This window comes from Lepidothrix coronata, unplaced genomic scaffold, assembly GCF_001604755.1.
Source record: "Lepidothrix coronata isolate B3197 unplaced genomic scaffold, Lepidothrix_coronata-1.0 Scaffold72, whole genome shotgun sequence".
Taxonomy (NCBI): Eukaryota; Metazoa; Chordata; class Aves; order Passeriformes; family Pipridae; genus Lepidothrix; species Lepidothrix coronata.
The window spans coordinates 367261-388975 of NW_016690252.1; the positions used below are offsets into that span (position 1 = coordinate 367261).

General features: G+C 42.4%; 1 protein-coding gene across 8 annotated transcripts in view; it reads right to left on the bottom strand.

Moving 5' to 3' along the window:
* Positions 1-408: 408 nt before the first annotated feature.
* Positions 409-21715, bottom strand: part of UNC13B (unc-13 homolog B) — a 208782-nt gene continuing 187475 nt past the window's right edge. For 5 of the 8 annotated variants that reach the window (XM_017819075.1, XM_017819074.1, XM_017819069.1 and 2 more), the window contains 7 exons: positions 14911-14967; positions 10477-10557; positions 9985-10132; positions 7053-7109; positions 4505-4597; positions 3285-3444; positions 409-2087 (listed from right to left, as the gene is read on the bottom strand). In XM_017819075.1, the coding sequence (XP_017674564.1) occupies positions 1802-2087; positions 3285-3444; positions 4505-4597; positions 7053-7109; positions 9985-10132; positions 10477-10557; positions 14911-14967 (882 nt within the window). In that variant the 3' untranslated portion in view covers positions 409-1801. The remainder of the gene's footprint in view (positions 2088-3284; positions 3445-4504; positions 4598-7052; positions 7110-9984; positions 10133-10476; positions 10558-14910; positions 14968-21715) is intronic. The other 3 variants (XM_017819073.1, XM_017819071.1, XM_017819072.1) reach the window with 2 other exon arrangements.

Genomic DNA, 21715 nt, shown 5'->3' on the forward strand with positions numbered 1-21715 from the left:
TCTATGTGCTAAACCAGATTTACAAAGATGCTGTTGTGATTCTTCCGTACATGGTTTGGCAAACCCAATTACAGTTATATTTCCACAGATGACTCCAAATGCTGCTAAAAGAGTTTATTAAAGACCATACTAACAGTTCTCATAACAATGGCACGTACAATGATTCAAAATCATGACAAATAGCGTGGAGTTTTGAAGAGCATTAGTATAACACACCATGGACAAGAACAAAGCAGATGTGCTGTCTCAGAACTCTACCAGCAGGCCTATGAAATACAGGAGTCACATCATACAGCTGTACAAGTATCAGAGAAAATAGAAAGGAAAAAAAAAAGTCATTCAATTGCAGTCCTTGAATTTATTGACAGTATTACAGTACTTTATGGGCAAGGACTGGCTTGTTCCAGCTGCACTTTCCAGAGCACAAGGGCAGCTGGAAAAGCAAAAATATCCCCAATAAAAACCCTCCAACAAACATACCTCAGGTGCAATCACCACTCCAGACCTTCCTGCTTACGAATATTCAGTCAGAAATTCTGACCTCCCTGCAATTACTTCGCTCAGGACAGTGTTTTGTTTTGCAAGAAAACAAAAGCAGGATGCTTCTTTAAGACAGTGCAAAAATATTTCAATGGTATCATCAATGGTATCGTAAGATTAATAACAATCAGCGTGGATCAATCACAGCATCTTCAAGATCAGAACCAAACAAACGTGCTGCCCCTTGATCAGCACTCCAGACTGAGGGCTTGCAGAGGGGAGGCTTCTTCCTCTCTCCCAGGCAAGCCATCGTTTCTGGGTTCATAGTGAGGAATGGTCTTAGCTACACTCCAGGGTAACAAAATGCTACAGAAAGCCTGCAAGTATGAAATTATCCAATCCTCTGTCAAAAACTAACAAAAGAATATTGAAGTGGAAAAAAAAGTACATAGCAGCCATGTAATTTGTCACGGCTCTAACTCTACGACTCTAACGCTGATCCCTTCCTTACCGTGTTGGTCACGGTAGCCGGAGCGTGCCTTGCGGAGCTGAGCAGCTTTACAGCACCCCCACGGCGGCGTGAGATTCCCAGCAGCACGTGGGGATTTATATTCTCCGAGACACACTGTCTAATTACAATGGCAGGGCAGCTGCAGCCTGCTCCTGGTGTGTTGCCTTCGCAGCTTTTGGCTATGAGATATTAGGCCCCTCCGCACTTGTCTCCCATGCTCAGAGCAGCACACCCATGGACACACATTCATCCGGTGTGCATCTCCAGAGCGATCTGCCACTTCCTTTTTAAGCAGATGTTGAGGTGTCTGCATACCATGTTGGCATAACCTGTGACAGAAGATCCCCAGGCAGCTCCACAGTACATGAATTCAATGAGAGATAACTGTGCTTTGTCAAGCCCCCAAATCATCTCCTCCCAATTTCCACACAGTTGTGTGTTTGCATCGTAGCGTGATTATGTAGAACCTTTTTAATGCCTGCCAACTTCAGAGGATAAAATCACAGTGCTGCATATCAACAAAACCCAGCAACTCCAGCCTCCAATATAAAATAATTTATATACACAAAGCAGAATTTGCATCTTAAATAAGAGATTGTCTCATTCTCTATGGTGTCTTACCCAGCTACTAAAAAATAAATAATTCACATCAGATTGATGGATTTGTTTCCTATACAGCACACGTGCGCTATCGGAGCTGACAAAGACAACATGAAAAAAAACCTTTTGCAATTAATAAAAGAGAATTGTTGAACACTTGCACATATTGGCACAAGGCAGAAGAGAAAAGGGAATATTACACAGCTCAGCTCAGGTGCCTTCCTCTGTGGAGCGGGATTCAGATTTCAACTTTACAAATTCTCTGGCAACTTCATCATTGGTTCTCTGAGAGAGAATCCTCAAGATTGTAAGTCCAGTCTCATCCATGTGAATCCTGCGCCCAAGGGGGCACCAGCAAGCACAGCTTCCTTTGTCTGCTATGTCTCTGAGCTGCATCACTGCTATCCCCAGTACCCGGTCCTCCCGAGCGAAGCAGTAATCCTTCACACAGACTTGGAGCTCATAGGCATCGGGGCCATCTTCATTCCCCAGGATGCTGAAAAACACACACAAATTACAGTTTCTAAAGTGTATAAATTCCTCTGCAGAATAAAGGTGTCAGCAGCTGACTAGAGTGCTCTGATAAGCCACAGAAACTCATTTCTTCAGAAAACCCTGGTCAGGGAGGGAGAAGTAAAACTTATAGCATGTGGGCATTTTTGCTGATTTATAGCAGATAAGACAACCTGGTTACTTAAAAAAAAACAAAAAACAACAACCTTATCAAGTTGCCTTCGCAACTTGGGGGTGTGTGTGTGTATGTGTATTAAACTGTGAAATGAGAGGAGCATGGAATATTAAAGCCATGCTAATAGATTGTCAACTCAGAAGACTTTAAACATTTCTGCTTCTCTTAAGGGTTGCTTCATTTCAGAATTACTATTTTAATTAGATGAGGTCTTTGTTAAAGATTCAAAACCTTCCATTAAAGCAAAAGCTAATAAAAATAAATCCCCAACCCTTCTGATGTTGCTAAAATTAAAAGAATAAAAGGAACAAAATCTCTTCACTTAGAGGAAGTCTGACTTTTCCCACAGAATAGAAAAATTATATGAACATTCCCTCTTCCCCAGAGATTCACAGTCTTTTGCTGGTCAGCTCTGCTCCACTCATTTTTACATGTACAGCTGAGTGAGCACTAGCCTGCAGCTCCCTTTGTTGAGCCTTCAAAGAAGGAATATGTCTTTGTAATAATGAAAGAAAGCCAAATAAGAAGAGATCAATACTCGACACTGAGAAACACTGCAATTTTAGCAGTGCAACCAGCAGTTCCAAGGGCTGTATCCTTGGAAACAAGTTCAGAAAGCATGTCCCACAGGTCAAGCAGGGATAAAAACGCACATTGAGGTTAAGAGAACGAAAAACATGTAATGAACTTTTAGCCTCAACTCTACCAGTAAAAGATACAAAGTTCATTAAAATGACAGAGTAAAATACGTTCATAGGACACACAGTGCATTTCAGAAGGTAGCTAAAGGACTCTCCTGGTACAGAACAGACCTCAGCATCCCACCTGCAGCAAAAATTCCCATGATCTAGTGTTTCCTGCCAAGGAACCAGGCACAGGGCCAAGCTACTGGTTCACACACTCTTCTGGGCCCTGAGCAGGCTGTTTGTGGACACTGAAAACCCCTAGCTGCCCTCTGCATCTGCACTTGCCACACCAGATCCCTAGGCTATTTTTCACACTTACAAGTGAAAGGTTTCATTGTATTTTGGAGCCCAGTTGTTGCTCTTTGACTTGGTTGTGAACTTCCTCTTCTTGTCACTCTGATGGGGGCCAATCATGGTGATTTCAACAAATGGACGGAACATGCCAGACGTCTGCCACTTCAGGTCATTGGCTGCCACAACTGGAAAAGAGAGTTATCATCTGTTCCCATTGCTCAGGACACCTTTCCGCCCCACCCTGCTTTCAATTTCTTGCTTCAGGGGGCAATGTCACAACACGCATGGGCAGTGTATATATTTTGTACTACAAAGATGTATATGCCTTTTTGATCTAATTTAAAGTCTGTGAAGGGAATTTAATGTTTGGGACATACAGCTTCTGCTATATGCATTGTCAAAAAATTAGCCCAAGAAAACAGGCATCCCTGCAGCTCTGGGCAGGCTGCCTTGACAGTCAGTGCTTACATCTACCTTATGGGTGGGATAAGAAAAAAAAAAAGGAGGATTTTGGAGGCCAATATTAAGGTCTCTGTTGAAAAGGAAAATGAGACTGCAGGTAAGACAAACAAACAACATGAGCTGTGAGTGGTTCCAGAATCCACAATTATTAGATTTTTAATTCTCTTTCTCTCTCAGGTCACTGCAGGGAACAGACTGAAGCAGAGGAAATAGCTCTGAAAATCAGCTTTTGCACTGCAGTGTAGATTTAGCCAAAAGAGAGGCCTGAAGAACTCTTCATGTAAATCTTTAGAGGAAATTATTTAAGTATGTTGTATTCAAGAAAAGGAGGCGAAGGAGGAAGAGGAAGCCTGGGATGAATCACTACTTTGGCTATTTTCAGAGTGGCTCTTCAGGGACCAACGTGGCCTTCAGGATGGGGGAGAGGAGCCTCTGAACTCTTACTGGTTCTGTGATCTCTGGCTATACACTGAACAGTTTCGTAACATCACCCTGTCACGCTGCCCCGTTCTCTGCAGCACAGACTAAACTGTGGCGCCTGGTGAGAGCCATCATCTGATTTTTGTTTACTGCTTATATCGTTGCCAATAAACAACAGGGCTGTACATTGCCATGTCACTGGCTGGACAAGCTCATTTGCTGTTTCTCTACATGTTCCTGATGTGAAACAGAGAAAACAATTGTGGACTCAGATCCCATGAGCTAACACTATCATGGCTGCCAACTGGAGATTTGCCTCGATGCAGTCACAGAGCCTGAGCAGTAACACATGATTTGCCATACCTTTCACCGTGACCTTGTGTTCACCAGTCCCTGGGTGCGTGTACAGGTCAATCTGTATGGACACTTCACCCACAGGATCATCCACACCGGAGCCTGTTGGAAGAAAATGGACACCCCCCCATGCACACATGGATTACTGTTTATTGGCACCAGTCTTGGCCTCAGCAAGACAACATGGTGTTTTCACAGTGCACCTTCCATAGCCAGCTTTTCAGTCAACACCAATAATGTCACGTTAATGCAAGATATCATCAGGCTCGCATGCCCAACACGCATGAACGCTAACATTTCTTGCACTCCACCGTGAAGATCACATCCTATTGAGAATAACAGTAAGAATTTCAAAAGAATTTAAAAGACCTAATGCTCAACAATGGACCTTCACAGAGAGCAAGGATTTTTCAGAGGTTCCTGCCAAGGTATTGTGTGTACATGCAGGCATTCCAGTGGTGGGCAACGGCATTCCTGTCTGCCCAAGGAAGAAGGGAGGACAAAAAACCCAGCAACAAAAAGAAAAGAGGAGGAGAGGACATCACACAAGAGAGGAAGTTTAGGGGAAAAAAATACATAGATGCTAGTGATTTGCACAGAGCTATAGTGCAGTCTCACCCTCCAAGAACCTTTTTCCATGCTGTACATCAGTTAAAAGTTGTCATCCTGATTGCCTATCTGCTTCCTTTTGGAGGATAACGAGAACCCCTTCTCTGTTGTGCATCAAAAATGATGAGAGAGAAGTACTCATAATTTGCATACTTGTTTCCCTTTATCAATTAGTCAGGGACAAAACAAGATTTAGCTTCAGAGAGGAAAAGACAGCATGTTGTAACAGAGACAAGATCTCATGAACCTTACCATTCATGTATTATGATTTTTTCATCTTTTTAACTTTTAATCATGATTATCATGGAATATGTGGAAATGACATTTTCCTGGGTAGTAAAATCAAGATGTCATGTAATTACACAATAAGACCGTTTAGCAAATGAAAATGAAGTCTTTGATAAGATAGTGAGATTGATTTTACTTTTGCTTTGATAACTGCCTGACCTCAGGTTGACAATTAGAAATGCTGTTGTAATTGAGACACCTACAGCCTAATTGAGTACCTATGAGCAGTATTGAGGCTAAGACACATTACTAAGTGAAAAACTGGTCTGTTTGAAATTCTAGATAAGGAATCAAACATTTTGATTAGATCTAACAAATCAACTTACACAAGAACGGTCTGCAGGCAGCAAAACCACTCATTTAAAATCCAAGAGGTTGAGAGGTAATCTGTGCAATTCTCTGAAGAGAATTACATGCCACAGAACTGTAGGCAGTGAAAGTCACATTAATATAAAAGTATCTGAGCAACCAAAAGAGAACCTCAAATTATTACCTTAGGGTAGATTCTAATGCTTGACCTGCGTACAATAAACAATCTTTAGGCTGTAAAAAAACATGATCTTGAATGTACTGTTTCCTCCCCACTTAGAAGGGCAGTGTCACTTTTTTGTATATAAGCATAGAGCTTTAAAATTGGCAGGCTTAATTATTGACCTGATTCATCTGATGGTGTGGGTCTGTCACTTACAGATGTTGGTGTTTTCCACAGGAACAGACAGGATTACCAACAGTATGTAACTGCCTAATCCACAGAAACATCAGCCAACAGACACTCAGGTCTTAATTTTATTGATCTTTAGTGTAATTAATAGGTTATAAAGGAGACACTGATGCTTCAGAAGAATGACAGTGGAATTTCCCCATTACCTTTGAGGATGACAAAATTTAGATTATTGTTTTATTCCTACCTTCGTTCTTTCCTTTTCATACAAAAACCTTGTTCTACTAACTGAAATTAACAAAAAAAAAAAATCCACTTTGAAAAATGCCAGTTGAGCACGTACAACTGTGTGCATACACATTTGCAGATTTAATTCTTAACATGAAAATCTCATTGGTATTGCAATACTGAAAGGTGAAACTGCAGAACTGAGCTCGTGCAATGGGTTACAGATGTATTTCACCTAAGATAATAAAAAGACTTTGGACAGCAAAAAATAAATTGAGAGATGAAACATTACAAGACTTAATTTTTTTAGGGGTCTCCTGAGCACCCAGACCTTTAGCTACCTCCCTTCAAGCCAGGTGGTTCAAGCTTGGCATAACCTTGAGTGCAAATCAGACATTTCCATGTATTACAGTAGCCCTTCTCAGCAAACCATACACATGCAAGTCCAAGACTTGAAATACACAGCCCGTGGTAAAGGGTAGGGGAACAAGTCTGCAGCATCTCCCAAAAAACAGTCCATTTTCAAGACAAGGTTCATATCCCATTAATAAATCTCAAGCTTGGGGACAGGCTCTCAGGCAAGGTACAGACTTCTAAACCGCACCACCTGTGGCTCTTCTGTGGGATGCAAGCATTCAGTGAAAGTTCACTTCTACAGGGAACTACAGGAAACAGGACTCTGGAAAAGGTTTCTGAGCATGGGCAAGATGACTTCAAAAGCAAGGCAGTTGGGTAATGTTGTTATGGTAACAACATTAATCTTGAACATACCCTTATCAGGAAGAACGTCCTCATTAGCGGTAAACCTTATACCTTTCCCATCATGCACTGAGACATGAATTCAAAAGGCAAGAAGAAAGCAGGATAAAGAGAGAAGAGTATGAATTACAATACAATCAGCAGTGTCACTTAAACACAAGACAAATATTCTAGCTCTTAATAACAGACAAAATATTCTCCTAGGTCTTCTGGCCCAGTCCAGGCTTTGGAGAGCAAGGCTGTCCGCGATTAAGGGATTGTCTGGGTTAAAACAGGAACCGAATTTGTGCTGGCATAACTAAACTGCAAGCCCTGATCCAGATCTGCAGAGCAAATATTTAACAGCATAGTGCTATCGAAGCCTGCTCAGTAAGGAAATGAGAGTGGTAGGTACCTCACAAACTGGAAGAAGCAACCATTGAACAGTGAAGTAAGAGAAGCAAGCAGCATTTAAATAATTCTGCATGAAGCCATGTCCTCCCATGGGCTTGTGGGACACGACTTGTGCAAAGGGAAACATGAGTCACAGCTGTAAATAGAGGTGCTGTCCTTTCTGCCCCTTCAACGTGTGTGCAGATCTCCAAACCCACCTACCAGCTGTAAGTAGAAGTGTAAGCAAGTAATATTCTTCTTTAGCCCAAATCCCAGGAGAGAGTCATGCCTTTCTCAGAGATATTCCATCATAGATATTAGGTGGAGGAGCTCAAATCTTTTATTCCCCAAACAGGGTCCAAAACTCTCAAGCCCACTAATATACAAGATGCTGATTTGGACCAGCTCAGTGGCCTACCATGCCTAGTACCTGTTCTACAAAGTGGCTCAGATAAGTCACAAAAATGCCCTCAGTCAGCTATGAGATATAATTGATGACCTCGTAACACGTGCATCTTATGTCCTAAAGCTAGAGCTTCATTCTTTCTAAGGTTCTTAAAAAATGCATAAATAAATACCCAGGCACACACTTCTGTGGCAACCTTCTATGTTCCTGCTGCTTAGAGATTATGTTCTATTATCTTTGTGTTTCTGCTAAATATTTGCCCCCAGTGAAATTCTACAGTCAAATCATGCATTGCATAAACCTGCTTTCTCATATCAGCTTTGAATCTGTCACTTTGTGACTTCAGTGGAGCAATTTCTTCCTCTAATTTTAAACACTCCTGACTGTAGCATGGACTGGAGAATGACACTGCATTGCAGCACACTTCCTTGTACCTTGGGTCATCATGGCTATGTAACAGTATCCACATAAAAAAATAGCTTCCATTCATGGTTTGGATATGTAACGTGAAACATTTGCATAGGGTAGCAAAAACTGAAAGCACTCAAGTGTGCACTCAAGTTCCCTGTTAAAAAGTATTCTGAGCAACTGATGACAACAGCCAAGTTCCTGGAGTCCCTGGTGGATGTAGAAGTCTTTGACCCGTCTGGCCACTGGATGTCATCGTTGCTCTGCTGGGACACAGCTACAGGACCATTCTCTCAGAGGCAGGTACTGACTTTTAGTTAATTTCAATGTTTTAATGCAGTATGTTTCAACCTAAGCAAGACTAGACCATGCTTCTAAAGGCAGGGATCACAGAATTACAGAATCGTCACGGTTGGAAGAGACCTTCAAGATCATCTAGTCCAACTGTAAACCCAGCACCACCATAATCACCCTTAAACCATGTCCCCAGGTGCCACATCCACACCTCTTGAACTCTTCCCAGAGATTCTGCTAGCTCCCTGGGCACCTTGCTCCAATGTCTAACCACCCTGTCAATGAAAAAAATAAATTCTAATATCTAATCTGAACCTCCCCTGGGACAATTTAAGACCATTTCCTCTTATCCTTTCATTTGAGACATATCACAACCAACTCCCACCTCACTACAACCTCCTTTCAGGTCCCCCCTGAGTCTTGTCTTCTGATGATTCAGCCCCCCACAACTACACTCAACCTTTCACTTTAGTCTCTCAACTAAGGAGTGCTTTCCCCTTGATTTTGGGGCTCGTTGTGATGGTATGCTGGCAGAGTTAGTACCATCTGTGTGGTTGCCAGCTCTTGGAAGGATTAAAGGAGAAGGATCCAATGCAAAAAGATGGCAGGAGGACACCCCCATGGGGTTCTACTTTGCTGCTGAGATGAAGCAGCCTAATGACAAGGCTTGTATTTAAACAGCCTGAGAGCTTAAAAGCATTAGTTTTGGGTTTGACCTAACCTCTAGCAGCATCTGTCCCCTCTTACTGAGATTATGAGACTCATAGTCAGCTGGTGAAGGTCCTTGACTAGAGACCAAATTATTCTGTAAAACAATCTGGAGATGTTCACATGACAGCAATGAAAGATAGAGACAACTAACTGTTTACCCCTTCAAATTCAATGAAACAGTACCACTAAGCCATAAGGCTTCCCAGAGAGCCACCAAAAACTGTGGTGACCCATCCCAGCAGCTTATTAATATATTGTGGTGATCTGTAAACATCTAGCTCCCACATATCCTGTAGCTCCATGACTCATCACGTTGGTGTCAATCAGCCTTAGTCAGGCCTGCACAGGCTGTGCTGGCAGCTGGCCTGTGACACAGGCACTGACTAGTTTCTGCAGTGGTGTCTCGCTGAAATGGTCCCCCACACCACTGTGTAAGTCTCAGTACAGTAACTTCAAATTTCACTTAAGTCACCCACCCACATTAATTCATGAAACGTGACTGATAAGGATTGCAGAGAAAAAAGACCACAAACACCCCAAGCCTTATGTTCCACACATCTCTGCTCTCTCAAAATGTAGTCATGGAGTGGGAAATAACCCCCTTTTCCTCCTTTCCAGTTTTAAACTGAACTGTCACGTTTCCAGAAACATTACTGCCAAAAGCACTCTACAAACTGGCAGTACAAGACAGAGAAATTATGAACAGAGCGGAGAGCTCCATTCAACTCTGCCAACAACACAAAAGAGTCTTACCCTGAGCTGTCTGACTCTGGACAAAGGTTTTGATGAGAGTGTCTGTGGTCTGAGTGTAGAGAGAGAGAGCATATCGAAGTGACTGCAGGTCTGGACTCTTCTCCAAGAAGGTTTTCTTCAGGCCATTCCCACCAGCATGGAAATATTGCTAAGAGGAAAAAGAAACAGGAAAAATACTGAGCAAGAACTGCAATCAGCATCCAACATGTATGTGCTATTGCATGTGCAGATAGGAAATAGCTGGAAAAATTCACGAAACAGCTTCTGTACTGGAAATCCAGCTCTTAGAACAACTGATATCAACTGATGAGCACATGGCTTTCCTCTTCCAAAGCACTATAAGTATGCTGACTCCCAGCGTGCCAGTTACCTGAGCCTATTCAGGTTTACACAAACTCCTGCCATTTCCTGAACTGGGACAGGCACTGTCCTCCCAAATAGGATTTGGGGATGGAGTAAGGGAATGACAGAGGCAGAAATGGAATCACTTACTTTGATTGTATCCAGTGCCAGGTCCAGAACAGCACACTGCTTTGGAGTGAGACTCCTGGTTTCTTCTCTCACCATATGATCCTGCAAACAACCATTATATTTGACACAGGCATGCTATCAGAAGCTAAAGGAAAAGGAGTATCCACTATCATCACTTTTTCTGGATTCACGCTGTAGTTATGTGGTGACAGCATAAATTCAGCTATTTAAGGAACAGTTAATGGAATCTCTCAGAGTCATTTATTACAGCTTAACTTGAAAATAAACTCATTTTCTCTCTTTTTTTTTTGCAGGCACAGAAGACATAAATAAGGAAAAAGGAAGTGGACAGAGATAAGTGACAATTTAAAATCACAGTTTGTCTCTCTAGAAAACCCAAACAAAAGTCTTGTCTGCTACCACTGTCATTCTAGAGCAGCTACAACAAAACTTTCAAAACACCACCTAAATCAAAGAATTCTGGTAACTCTAAGTCAAAGTTGTTATATGCTGTTTCTCGATTTTTTAGTTCTTCCAACTACAAAGGTCACTAATTCATCATGTCATTGGTGTGGAGGAAGAAAAACAAAAACCATGTTCTAGAAAATATGTTTGCTAAAAGAACACATTGTTCCCATTAAGACCCACCATCTCTCTACGTCTCAGAAGAAGACATCATATTTTAGGAAGCAGAGCCTTGCACAAACTCAAATTCTAACTGGTGGGTCAGGCCAGCTGACTGCAGCTTGGGTGCTAAAGCATTTGTGAAGAGGATGCAGGCAAATCAGGCAAAGGCTATTTATGGTACTTTAAGCATGTCATAGCCTCCAATAAGAGACACTTCCCAGGATACACATCTGCTAAATTGCCTATCAGTAAAGCATGCCTAGTGTGTGGCACCATGTGCACGTTTCACACAGACAGACCTGCTGGCTATCTTGCAGCTTGGTGATCCTTCATGCTGCCTGGTGCTGTTCCTATTCATTATCCACTGCGATCCATCTCCTGCCTGATGGAGACAGGGATCACCGCAGTTCAGGCGCAGCACGAGGCATTTGCCACGCTTCTCACAGACATCTAGCTGGCAGCTTCACACAGTGCTGCATTAAACTGCACAGAAGATGCCTCTCAAGTTGTCAGTACCTCAGACAAGTTCACACTGTGCTTCCTTGAGTAGTGGAGACATCCCTCCACTTGCCTCTTTCCCCCACACAGGATGCTCCTGGTCTAGGGACCCATATGCAGTGGCAGAGTACTCTGTAGGCTGCAGAGTATCTTCTGTTGTGACAAGCTGTCCTGAGCGGAGCAAATACCTCTCCTCCCTCTTCTTCATGAGCTAGGAGTAATTCAGTTGAAGATGATGTGGCTTCACACTTCAGGAGACAGAGGGTAAAGCATTCTTTTCTCTCTCTGACAGTCAGATAAAGTGCAAAATCAGCCAGAGCCCAAAGCCACATTTGTAGGAGAGGCCAATTTAGTCAAGGTAGCTGTGTTTCCAAGGCAGAGTGACTTTAACATCTGTTAAAATGACTTTCTAGGCCTGCCTGCCAGATTGCCCAGACTGTGACAGAATCCAGGTGGTTTCTCTTTCTCAACATTTTTCTCTTAAACACCTGAAGAGCTCATTCAGCCCTGTTCTGAGTGGTCATTCCCCTGGTGCCCATGCTGTCAATGCACAGCAACACATCACTGCTTTCTTTGAATTTCCCAGTGTCATTTACTTCAACACATTTTATAAAAATAACCCAGTGACTGGACTGGCAATGCTTGCACCTACTCACAGAGGAGCCCACGACTGTCATTCCCCTGCGTACCTGCCCTCTGCAAATCCCACACTGTTCCTATAAAGGACTGTGCAGAGTGCTACCTTGCACTTCCCAGATTGCCAACCAGGAGCAAGACACAAATATTTACGTCAAATAATAAAGCAGCTTCAAGCAGAAGAAGTAAAAAACCAGAACAACCCAACAAACTTGTCAAACTCATCCTTGTATTCTGCACAGGTACTCTCAGGAGAAACTCTGTGGTCAGAGCCTGGCTTTTTAGCCTGAGGGCAACAAAAGGAAGGGGAGGTCGCTGCTCCCTGCTCCAGCTGCTGGCTATTAAGCAAACCAAGCGGAAAGAGTTTGATAAAAAGTGAGAGGCAGATATGTGGCACCTAGGTTCCAGGTTTATGGTTGGCTTTCTGAGCATTTTAAAATACACTGTGAAATTGATTTGTCATTGGGATGAGAGCCTGTGCTTCTCAGGTCTGTCAGCCTCAGTTTTCAGCTGAGTTATCTGATTCACTAGGGCTCTGTTCTCCCTGTTCTATTTAAGACCAATAAAGCTTAAAATCCATCCCATAATTTTCCCAGGATTTTAGTGGAACTGCAAAATGCAGAGCAGAGTGGCTCTGAAGAACCATTTACTCATGCCTTCCCTGTTAGCTTGTATGTGCCTGCAAAAACAAAAGGATAAAAAATTGTAATATCCACGATGCTCACAAGGACCCAAACAATCTACACTCTTGTAACACTCCTGTTCTTCTGGAAGTTTTTGGACACAATGTTGGTTCACATAAAGGTTTCCAAAATTCAGGTGGTATAGTGCTTTCCCACTTGAGCACGACTCTCTTGACACATATAAAATCCTGGGTACCTGCTGCTGCAGTTCTATATGTGGATATGCAAATAAAGGTTTGAACACACCCCAGGGCTTGCCTGATTTGCATGATTATGTGCATTTCTAAAAGTGCACCCCAGAGTTAACAAAGTTAAGCTTTACTGTAACTGAACTGAAGACAGGCTGCTGCTGAGGGATGGCCTTCATGTGACCAGTGCAAACAGAAACCAGCAAAGCTTCCAACTCATTCCTGGCAAAAGGCACCCTGCATATGTTTGGAAATTCTGGTTCCAGAACATATGGAACAAGTAAAAGACAACACTGAATGTCAGTGGCCATGCTAAGAATGCAAGCAAGCCACAGGAACTCACAGACCGTCCTTGTGACGTGGGAGAAGGAACAGAGCAAATCTGGAGCTCTGCCCCTCAGACAGCAGGAGGGCATGTAGAAGGCAGGGATGGCTTCTCTTCTGCAAAAGCTGCGTTCTTGCTGATGTTTTTGAAGGGGGAAGGGGATACTCACAGGAAACAGGAGTCATATTTGGATGCTGTGGTTCAGCTCCCATTCTCCCAGGCTGGCTACAAAGCTCCTTCCTACCCATTTTTCCACGGAAGTGACACACAGCATTGCAAGCGCAGGAAGCAGTGAAGGAAATGCAATCCTTAGGAGCCACATCACCAGGGAGGACAGCCTGACCGTGGGAGTGCATGAGGACATCACTCAGCACAAGTGACAGCTATTCCCCCGGAGAGCCACACTTCAAGGTTTATGTTATGTGACTGTTAACTGCTATGTAAAGGCCTCAAAATGCAGCTGGAGAAAAGTGTGCACATGTAATGACACACCTGCATGTCCAGATCACTTACTAGGATTGCTAATAAGCACCACCTTAAATGAGTTGTGTACTGGCCTGGCTCATAAACGTGTATGTAAAATGTGTCTGCTGGGCAAGGGAAATAGATAGGCATATGAAAACAGCTGTATTAAGTGTGCAAGACAAAAAAACATTATAGAAAGGGACAAATAGATTTTTAAATTACTCCTAATCACTTAGGAGAATGTCCTTTGGTCTGGGAAGATTTCCCTGATCATGCTCCAAGAAAAAGTTCACGTTCAGCTCCCTTTCAGAACAGTTTGTGTACTGTGACGCTTCAGATTTAGAGCTCCTCTTGCACAATATGTGTCTTGTAGCACAAGTCCAACCACAGCATAGTGCAATATTAATGCTGGAAGGCGTCACTATTCTCATACCATTTCTGTCGTGATCAGTGAATTAGTGCTTGATTTGCTTATGATGAGGTGGCGTGCACTTCATAATGCTCATGTCATGCACTGTCATGTCATGCACTGTCAAAACACATCAACATAGCCTTCATGCTAAATGCCAGCTTGCCTGTAAAGAGAGCCCACGCAGAAGGAATTTACAGACACAAGCTCTCTTCCATAACAGTTGTTTTTGTAACAGTCCATATAATTCATCCACACCTAGCACAATCATCTTTCCAACCAATACCTCATTAGGGACTCCCTTTTACATATGGGGATACAGAGGAACTGGACAGATAATTGAGAAATCTACTTTTTTTCATTTTAAACTGATGTCCAAAACTGACCATTGTATCTACAGAAGAGAAAAAACTACTTTGATGATTAAACTCACAATAAAATTAACTGTTAAACACTATACTAATGTTAGTAGAATGCATTTAAAAGCACACTTAATGCATTTAAAAGCATTTCTCTACAACTGCATTCAGTGACAAACCACTGGAAGCACAAGACATGCTATGCACTACTACACCTCCATGCTTACACACAGGGATAAATAACAGAAGCCATGCAGGACAATACCTTCAGCTTTGACAAGTGTCCCAGTTCCTTAGCAGCACTGAAAATCAACTGTGTGCCCTATGATGGCGAGAAGTTAGAAAAGAAAGGAGGGGGAAAAAAAGGTTATAAACAAGCTTTGCATATTTTTCCAAGCAAGTCAAGCCAGTTCACAGCTAAAACTTTACGTAACCTTCCCAAGGCCAGACACAACAACTGGACTCCTTGCCTGTTTATTATGTAGTGTAAAAACTGGCATTTCCATGGATACCACATCAGGACCTATTTCAGAGCACAATATTTTGCTAACTGGTTCTCTGTTTACAGCAGCCACACACTTATACAGTATGTGGCTTCAAATGGATTGCACAGGCTCAGGGTGGAGGCAGTGCACTGGAATGGTATCCATGTGCTCCTTCAGATTTCACATCTAAATACACAAGAAAACAGCATAAGATTGGCCAAAGCAAAAGATCACAAAACTGATGAAAATCTCACTGTAGAGGTAGAGCCCAATCATCAGGGTGAGGGTAAAGCACACCTCAGATCAGAAACAAAACTGCACCTGAGCTGTTTACAAGTGAGAGATTGCCAAAGTCCAGTGAATACTACAGTATCACCTTTAATTGTCAAGAGCTTGGCCAGTGGCTCTTCTTCCCCCACTGTGCCGTACTGAAGCTGTATAACCAATGGAGAAACACAAAGGGAACATAAATCCCAATGGCAGGAAATCTCGCTTCAAGTCACTTACACTCTCATATAATGTATTTTTATATACTTTACCAGCAATGGTTGCAACTAAGATATTTTTCCTTTTTTTTCCTACACACCATTTCTCTGTTGTGTAATATTCCCTTTGCCTGGGGAGTGAAGCCCAAAATTTAATGAGAAAGCCAAAAGCAACCAAGACAATTCTCCAGTATCATCTCCCAAAGATACTTAATGGAGTGTGCTATAATTTATTTTCTTCCACTTCACTCATCCTTTTCATTCATTTAATTTTGTCTTTTTCTTTAGAAAAGTCACCATTGTCTATTACTCCACTCGGTATGAAACCCTAGCTTACTGTAACTCTCTATGAATTTGCACTCCAGCTCTCTCAGGCTAGTCATATTTGGGCTTTAGGACCAGGACAAAGCTACAGGTTTCCCTAATTAAACCTCCCCTCAATTATCCTTCTCAGGAAAACCTTCAGTATGTCAGGAGCAATGCCCTCCCAAAGATGATCTCTGGGTGTCCTCACTTGTACTTGGTCACTAGGGACTGGTGTTAAAGTACCTGTCACTGCAGGTATCAGTTGAGAAGTGCCCGGGGATGTCCCAACTGAATGCCTGAAGTAAGATTCCAGGGATGGACATGATGCCTTAAGCCCCTAATGGTTTTTTATTTTTCTAATATTTGTAAGACTTATGAGTTTTATAAGTAGGTTTTAAAAGCAGAAACCCCTTCCTTCTTTGTCCCTTGTCCCTTTTCCCTTTCTCCAGTACCCTTGTTTATACATTCCCTAACCCTCTTACCCCATTCTATGCTCCCCATATCAATCCTGCTTCTGAATACAGCAGAAGTGTTTAGTCTTTTGCCAAGGCAAGGCCTAGACAGTTGACAGAACAGCATATCTGGGCCTAAACCACAGAATAGGTCAGGAATTAGGTAACTATGTACCCTTTGTGCTCTGATGAAGACAAAGATGGGATGAAGGGGGGGGTCCCAAAATACACCCCAGACCCATTTCAAGGGGGAGGGCCCGGGGCAGACCAGAGAAAAGGCCACAGGGTGGGCAGATCTGGGATTGGATAGAGGGTATTATAAAATGTAACCTCTCAGGCACGGGGTGCGCGCGTCGTATACCATCTACTGCCTTGGCAAATAAACCCTTTCTTATCTCACCCCTAATTAACTGCTCTGGGAGATTTTTTTCAGCACCAAAATACACCGGCAACAGACATTTCCAAGAATGCACTTTGCAATAGGGTCTTTTGCTCAGAAAAACACTTGAGAGATGAATCACAGAATGGCTTGGGTTGGGACGGACTTTCAAAGGTCATCTAGTCCAATTTCTCTACAATGAGCAGGAACATCTTCAACCAGACCAGGCTGCTCCGAGCCCTGTTCAACCTGACCTTGAACACTTTCAGGGATGGGGCATCTACCACCTAGTTTAAATCTACCCTCTTCTGGTTTAAAATCACACTTGCTACATGATACCTATGTACCAATTGGTCACTTAGGCACTTGGAAAATAAATGTTAACACATAAAATGTGTTTCAACTAGATCAGGTTGGTCAGAGTCCCACCTAATCTGGCCTTGAATGTTTCCAGGGACAGGACATCCTGTCTCAGGACTGTTGGCTCCACTAGCTAAAGGTCTCCAGTAAACCCCATTCTCCTTTCCACAGCCCTCCTTCCCTCTCCTTTACTACCCTTTCTCATCTTGACAGTCTTTCCCTCTCCCACTTAATCACAACCTCTAATTTCTCTGGCTTTGGAAATTTCTTCAAGCTGAAAGACTCTGTGGCCTGAAATTACAGATCACCTCTTGATTTGCTCTGCTCGTAACCATCACCTAACCCTCACTGTTCCTCAGTCTTTTATGTTTGTTGACTAAAAATCGTCACAGAATGAACGTTATTGATTTTGTAGCTAAACAGAAGCTCTTGATAAATGATTAAATTCACAACTTTTGGCAGGGGTGGAGGGGAAAGTGCAGGCAAGGACAACACATCCATAAAGGAAAGCTTCTGAACTGAAACTGGGAGCTTGACTTGCTGTCAGTATCCCTTGTAGTGTTTAAGTAGTGTTTAAGACTACTACTCTATAATCTAAAAGAGCAGTATTTTCTCTGTATTTCCAGCAAGCAAGGTTGAACATGACTGCACACCAGGAACAACAGATTCCACTGTGGGCCATGCCAAATAACTCACCAGAGTACAGGGTTTCAGCCAGCAGATGTGCCTGCTGTTCTGTACAATTGGCCACATAGGGGTTTTTTTGACTTATGGGTCTTAAAATTTAAGGTTTTCAAGCCTATTAACCAAGCAGGGGGGAAAAAAAAGATCAACATTTTTATATTCTGAATTCCAAAAAACTGAGTAGTCTCAAAACACACTAACATCAACATTTCTTAATTCAGTATTTTCAACGTTCACTGGATGCTTCTTTTTAGATACACTCAAACAACAACATTAACCAGCCTTGGCACGTAGCCTCACTGCTGCAGGCTTCTAAGGAGGGCAGGCCAGTAACACTGAGCAATACTCAGTGACTGGATACGCTTCATGGAACAAAGCTGCTCAGATAACTGCTCATTTCTTGCATGCTAAGAAAATCCTCATCAATCAGTGACAATCTCTGTCAATGCGTCTGCAAGGAGAAGTTATTTTACCGTTACGCCGAGTTTGTCACCAATGCTGGTAACATCTAATGAAAATCTGGACAGCTCCTTCCCCTGCCAAATGGCATTCTTGTAAACAAGGTGCCATACTGCTCAAAAAAGTTATTTATTAATGAAAAACATACCACAAAGGTCTACAGACAGCATCACAGCACTTATTCCAGGGAATTAAAACAAATAAACTATCAGGTAGTTTTGAGAAAAGCTGCCTACAGTGGAATTGATTAAAAAGACAAGGAGAGAAATGAGGAAAAATTAAGTCCTTATTATGAATCATGCCTAGCTCTGTGGCAAACATAGCTGGAAAGGGGACAGGCCTTCGTGCTGATTTTTTTGGCTCTTCCCATAATACTAGCTGTATTTTCCTAAACTTTACAGTAACAGAAACACACCTATAGTCCACGACACAGAGATTTTAAATTCCTTGTTAATGGTCTGATGCTTTTTTCTTCCTCAGTGAAAGCATTTAGAGAAGGATCATCAGCTGACTCAAGTCTAATTGTTAGAAGCCAACAGAACTGCACTGATTTATATTCCAAGCAGCTCAAACCCCCAAAGCTTAACTGTCCTACTGCTCAGTTGACAAAGTTGGGAAACAAAAGCCTACTGCAAGTCTTTTGGATTCCAATCCTTTTTTGTAAAACATATTATTAGTGAGGCTCATTTTTCTGAGATATACCAGTGAAAGGAAGTTTCATCTGCTATTGTCATTCCTTTCCTGTAATTTTTTCAATTCCTACATTCAACAACAATGAGATCTGATAATTTTTTAACAGCATTTTAAGTTCATTTAAAAAACTCTATCATAACTGGCAATGTTCATTTGCATACATTAAAAGACTTTTTTTTTTTGCCACTGTGGTGTATTAATCACTGACAAAATAGGTTTAAAAGTGGGGATGAAAAGGGAAAAATAATTACCTGTCAGTACAGAGATCTAGACACATGTGCAGTTCACAGACCATAATTTTATTCAAGGCTACAAAAGCTTTTTCTCCTCATCGCAGAGGCAGCCTTAAACTCTTCTGCTCTTAGCTAGCACAAGAGAGAGGATTCATTTAAACTAACACAGGTTAAGAAAGGTTTCGGAAAACCTCTTAAAGCCACACTCTCTTCCACCACAAAACAGCTCTGAAGTGGCTCAGGCAGATGAGCCCGAAGAACAGACAGTCTGGAAGTCACATGTCCTCAGCTTAAAGGAAATTTAGTTCTTATCCTGGACCGTGTTCTCATTTAGTGAGGAGAAGTCTGACAAGTAGAAAAAAGCAGAGCAGGAACAAACATAAATGGAGCCTCTTGTGAATGGCTGCAGTGTACTGTGTGAAATAAATAAAGGAGAGGCTCCAGAGGAATCATCTGGCTGTAAACTAAGCAACTCTTCACTGACCTCACTAGTCACTGATTGCACGGTATAGTTTCATCCATTCATTCAAGCAGTAAGAAAGAAATATGTAACTAACCTGTTAATATCCCCAAGTGTTGTGCAATGAACCCTGAAACAAAGACTCCCAAAGTAGATATCCACTCAACCAAGACGGAAGGTGTTTAATTAAAAGCTGATCTTGAAATTAGGGAGGTGTGAATTACTTGGTGAGTTACTGGAGATCATGTTGTTACTAATCTCACAAGCCAATGCTTGTGAGGTGGCCAATGCTCAGAGAGGCTCGAGCATCTGAAAGTCATGAAGGACCCACAGCTCAGGTTCATTAGAGTGGGAGGCTGTAAAATTGCCCTGTCCCCACTGGATCCTTCACAAGCAGTAGCTGACACTTTCCCCCTTGGGCCCCACCCCTGCACAAAATTTTCCAGGAGCTAATTTAAGTGGAACAATCAGTCTGGAGAATGGCATTTAAGCACTGTGCAGTGCCAAGGTCATGCAAGTGACAGGTGAGACAAACTGCAGTGTGATGGGAACTTCCACCTGATGCTTGCCATGATCACCATCAAAACCACTTCTGCACCTCCAGCAATTTTACAGAAAGAAGAGAAAATATTCCATAAAAGAGATTCTTTTCTGTCATGAATATCCCCTACTTCTTAAGAGCTGTAGAGGAGTTTAAGGAGGGAAATCCCCGTCAGTGGTCCTTCAAACCTGGAGAGGCACCACTGTGGCTTTCTTTTGCTGAGGGCTGGGAGGAAAGTGTGTTGCAGTGCCTGAGGCTATTTGTGCTTGATGTGCTTTAAAAAAAAAAAAAAAAAGAAAGAAAGCAAAATTAGATAAGAGGTGCTTGGCAGAGAAGTAGAATAGCAAAGAGAAACTACTGCTTCTGCCCATGCTGACAACCCTGAGTTTTGCCTTGCCTTGCCCTCCAGCCTTCACTGCTGGGAATAATGAAAATCTGGTGGTGACAGAATAAATTGCTACAACCCAGAGAACAGTGGAAGAAGCTCTTTGTCCTTGTAGCTCATCTAGCCTCACCACAGGTTCCCTGCTCAAGGACTACAGACAAGGCCATTTGAATCACTGCATTGTTCACAACTCTCCTTCTGAAACTGCAACTCTTTTCCAGTTTGGACTAGTTCAGCCTCCTTGCTACCATCCAGTGATGAGCATTTTGCATAACCTCAGACAACTGAGGATACGCTTCAATTTGCCTCTCAATTTGAAACTGAAGTGGTGACAACAAGAAACTGTTTGTGAAGAGCAGTCTAAATGGCTTACAGCAACATCCCGCAGGTTGGAAGAATTGGCTGATAGCAGTTATTGCCTCCTTCATGATACAAGCACTGAATCACTCTCCTACTCTGCCTTTGAAATCCAAAACTAGCAAGTATAAAGCTCAAGCAGCTCCTCCCTAGTTCTGTCTGAGGCCCTTGATCTCACTGATTCCATTCCAAATGGGTCATGTTAATGCTGCTCTTACATGATGATTTTAGCACCTGTCCCCAAAGACTCCTTATTGAAAGCGATTCAACCAAGAGAAAGAAATTTCATCCTCCTAAATTAATTTTCTTTTTCTTCCTTATAAATTAAAAAGGCAATCAGAAATGATTACTCTGAATATGAGCTCAGAGAAAGCAGTCTTTAGCAAATTACACCTTAGGCTAATTTTATGGTCGTAGGTATGACAGTGCATTGCATCTCAACAGTTTTAAAGTTGTCATCAAGGCCAGAGACAAAGGCCTTCCCTCTCAGAGCAAGATACACCTAGTGCAAGAGGCAGGTTTGCATCACTTCCCGAGACACTGCAACCCAAGAAGTCCACTCAAAATACATGAGGGAACTGCTGAATAGTAAAAACCATTATTGTTCTTCCCAGCACTGGGAAAAAACATAAATCTGCATAAATTAGCCACAGACTGGAAGTTTACTCTAACAGAGAGATGAAAAGAAGTTCTGGATCATTTGTAGATAATGAGGTTATAGCCCAAACTTCACAATGCCTCCAACTGAGTGTCATCCCCCAGAGCAGCCAGGCATCTGTGACTGATACTTA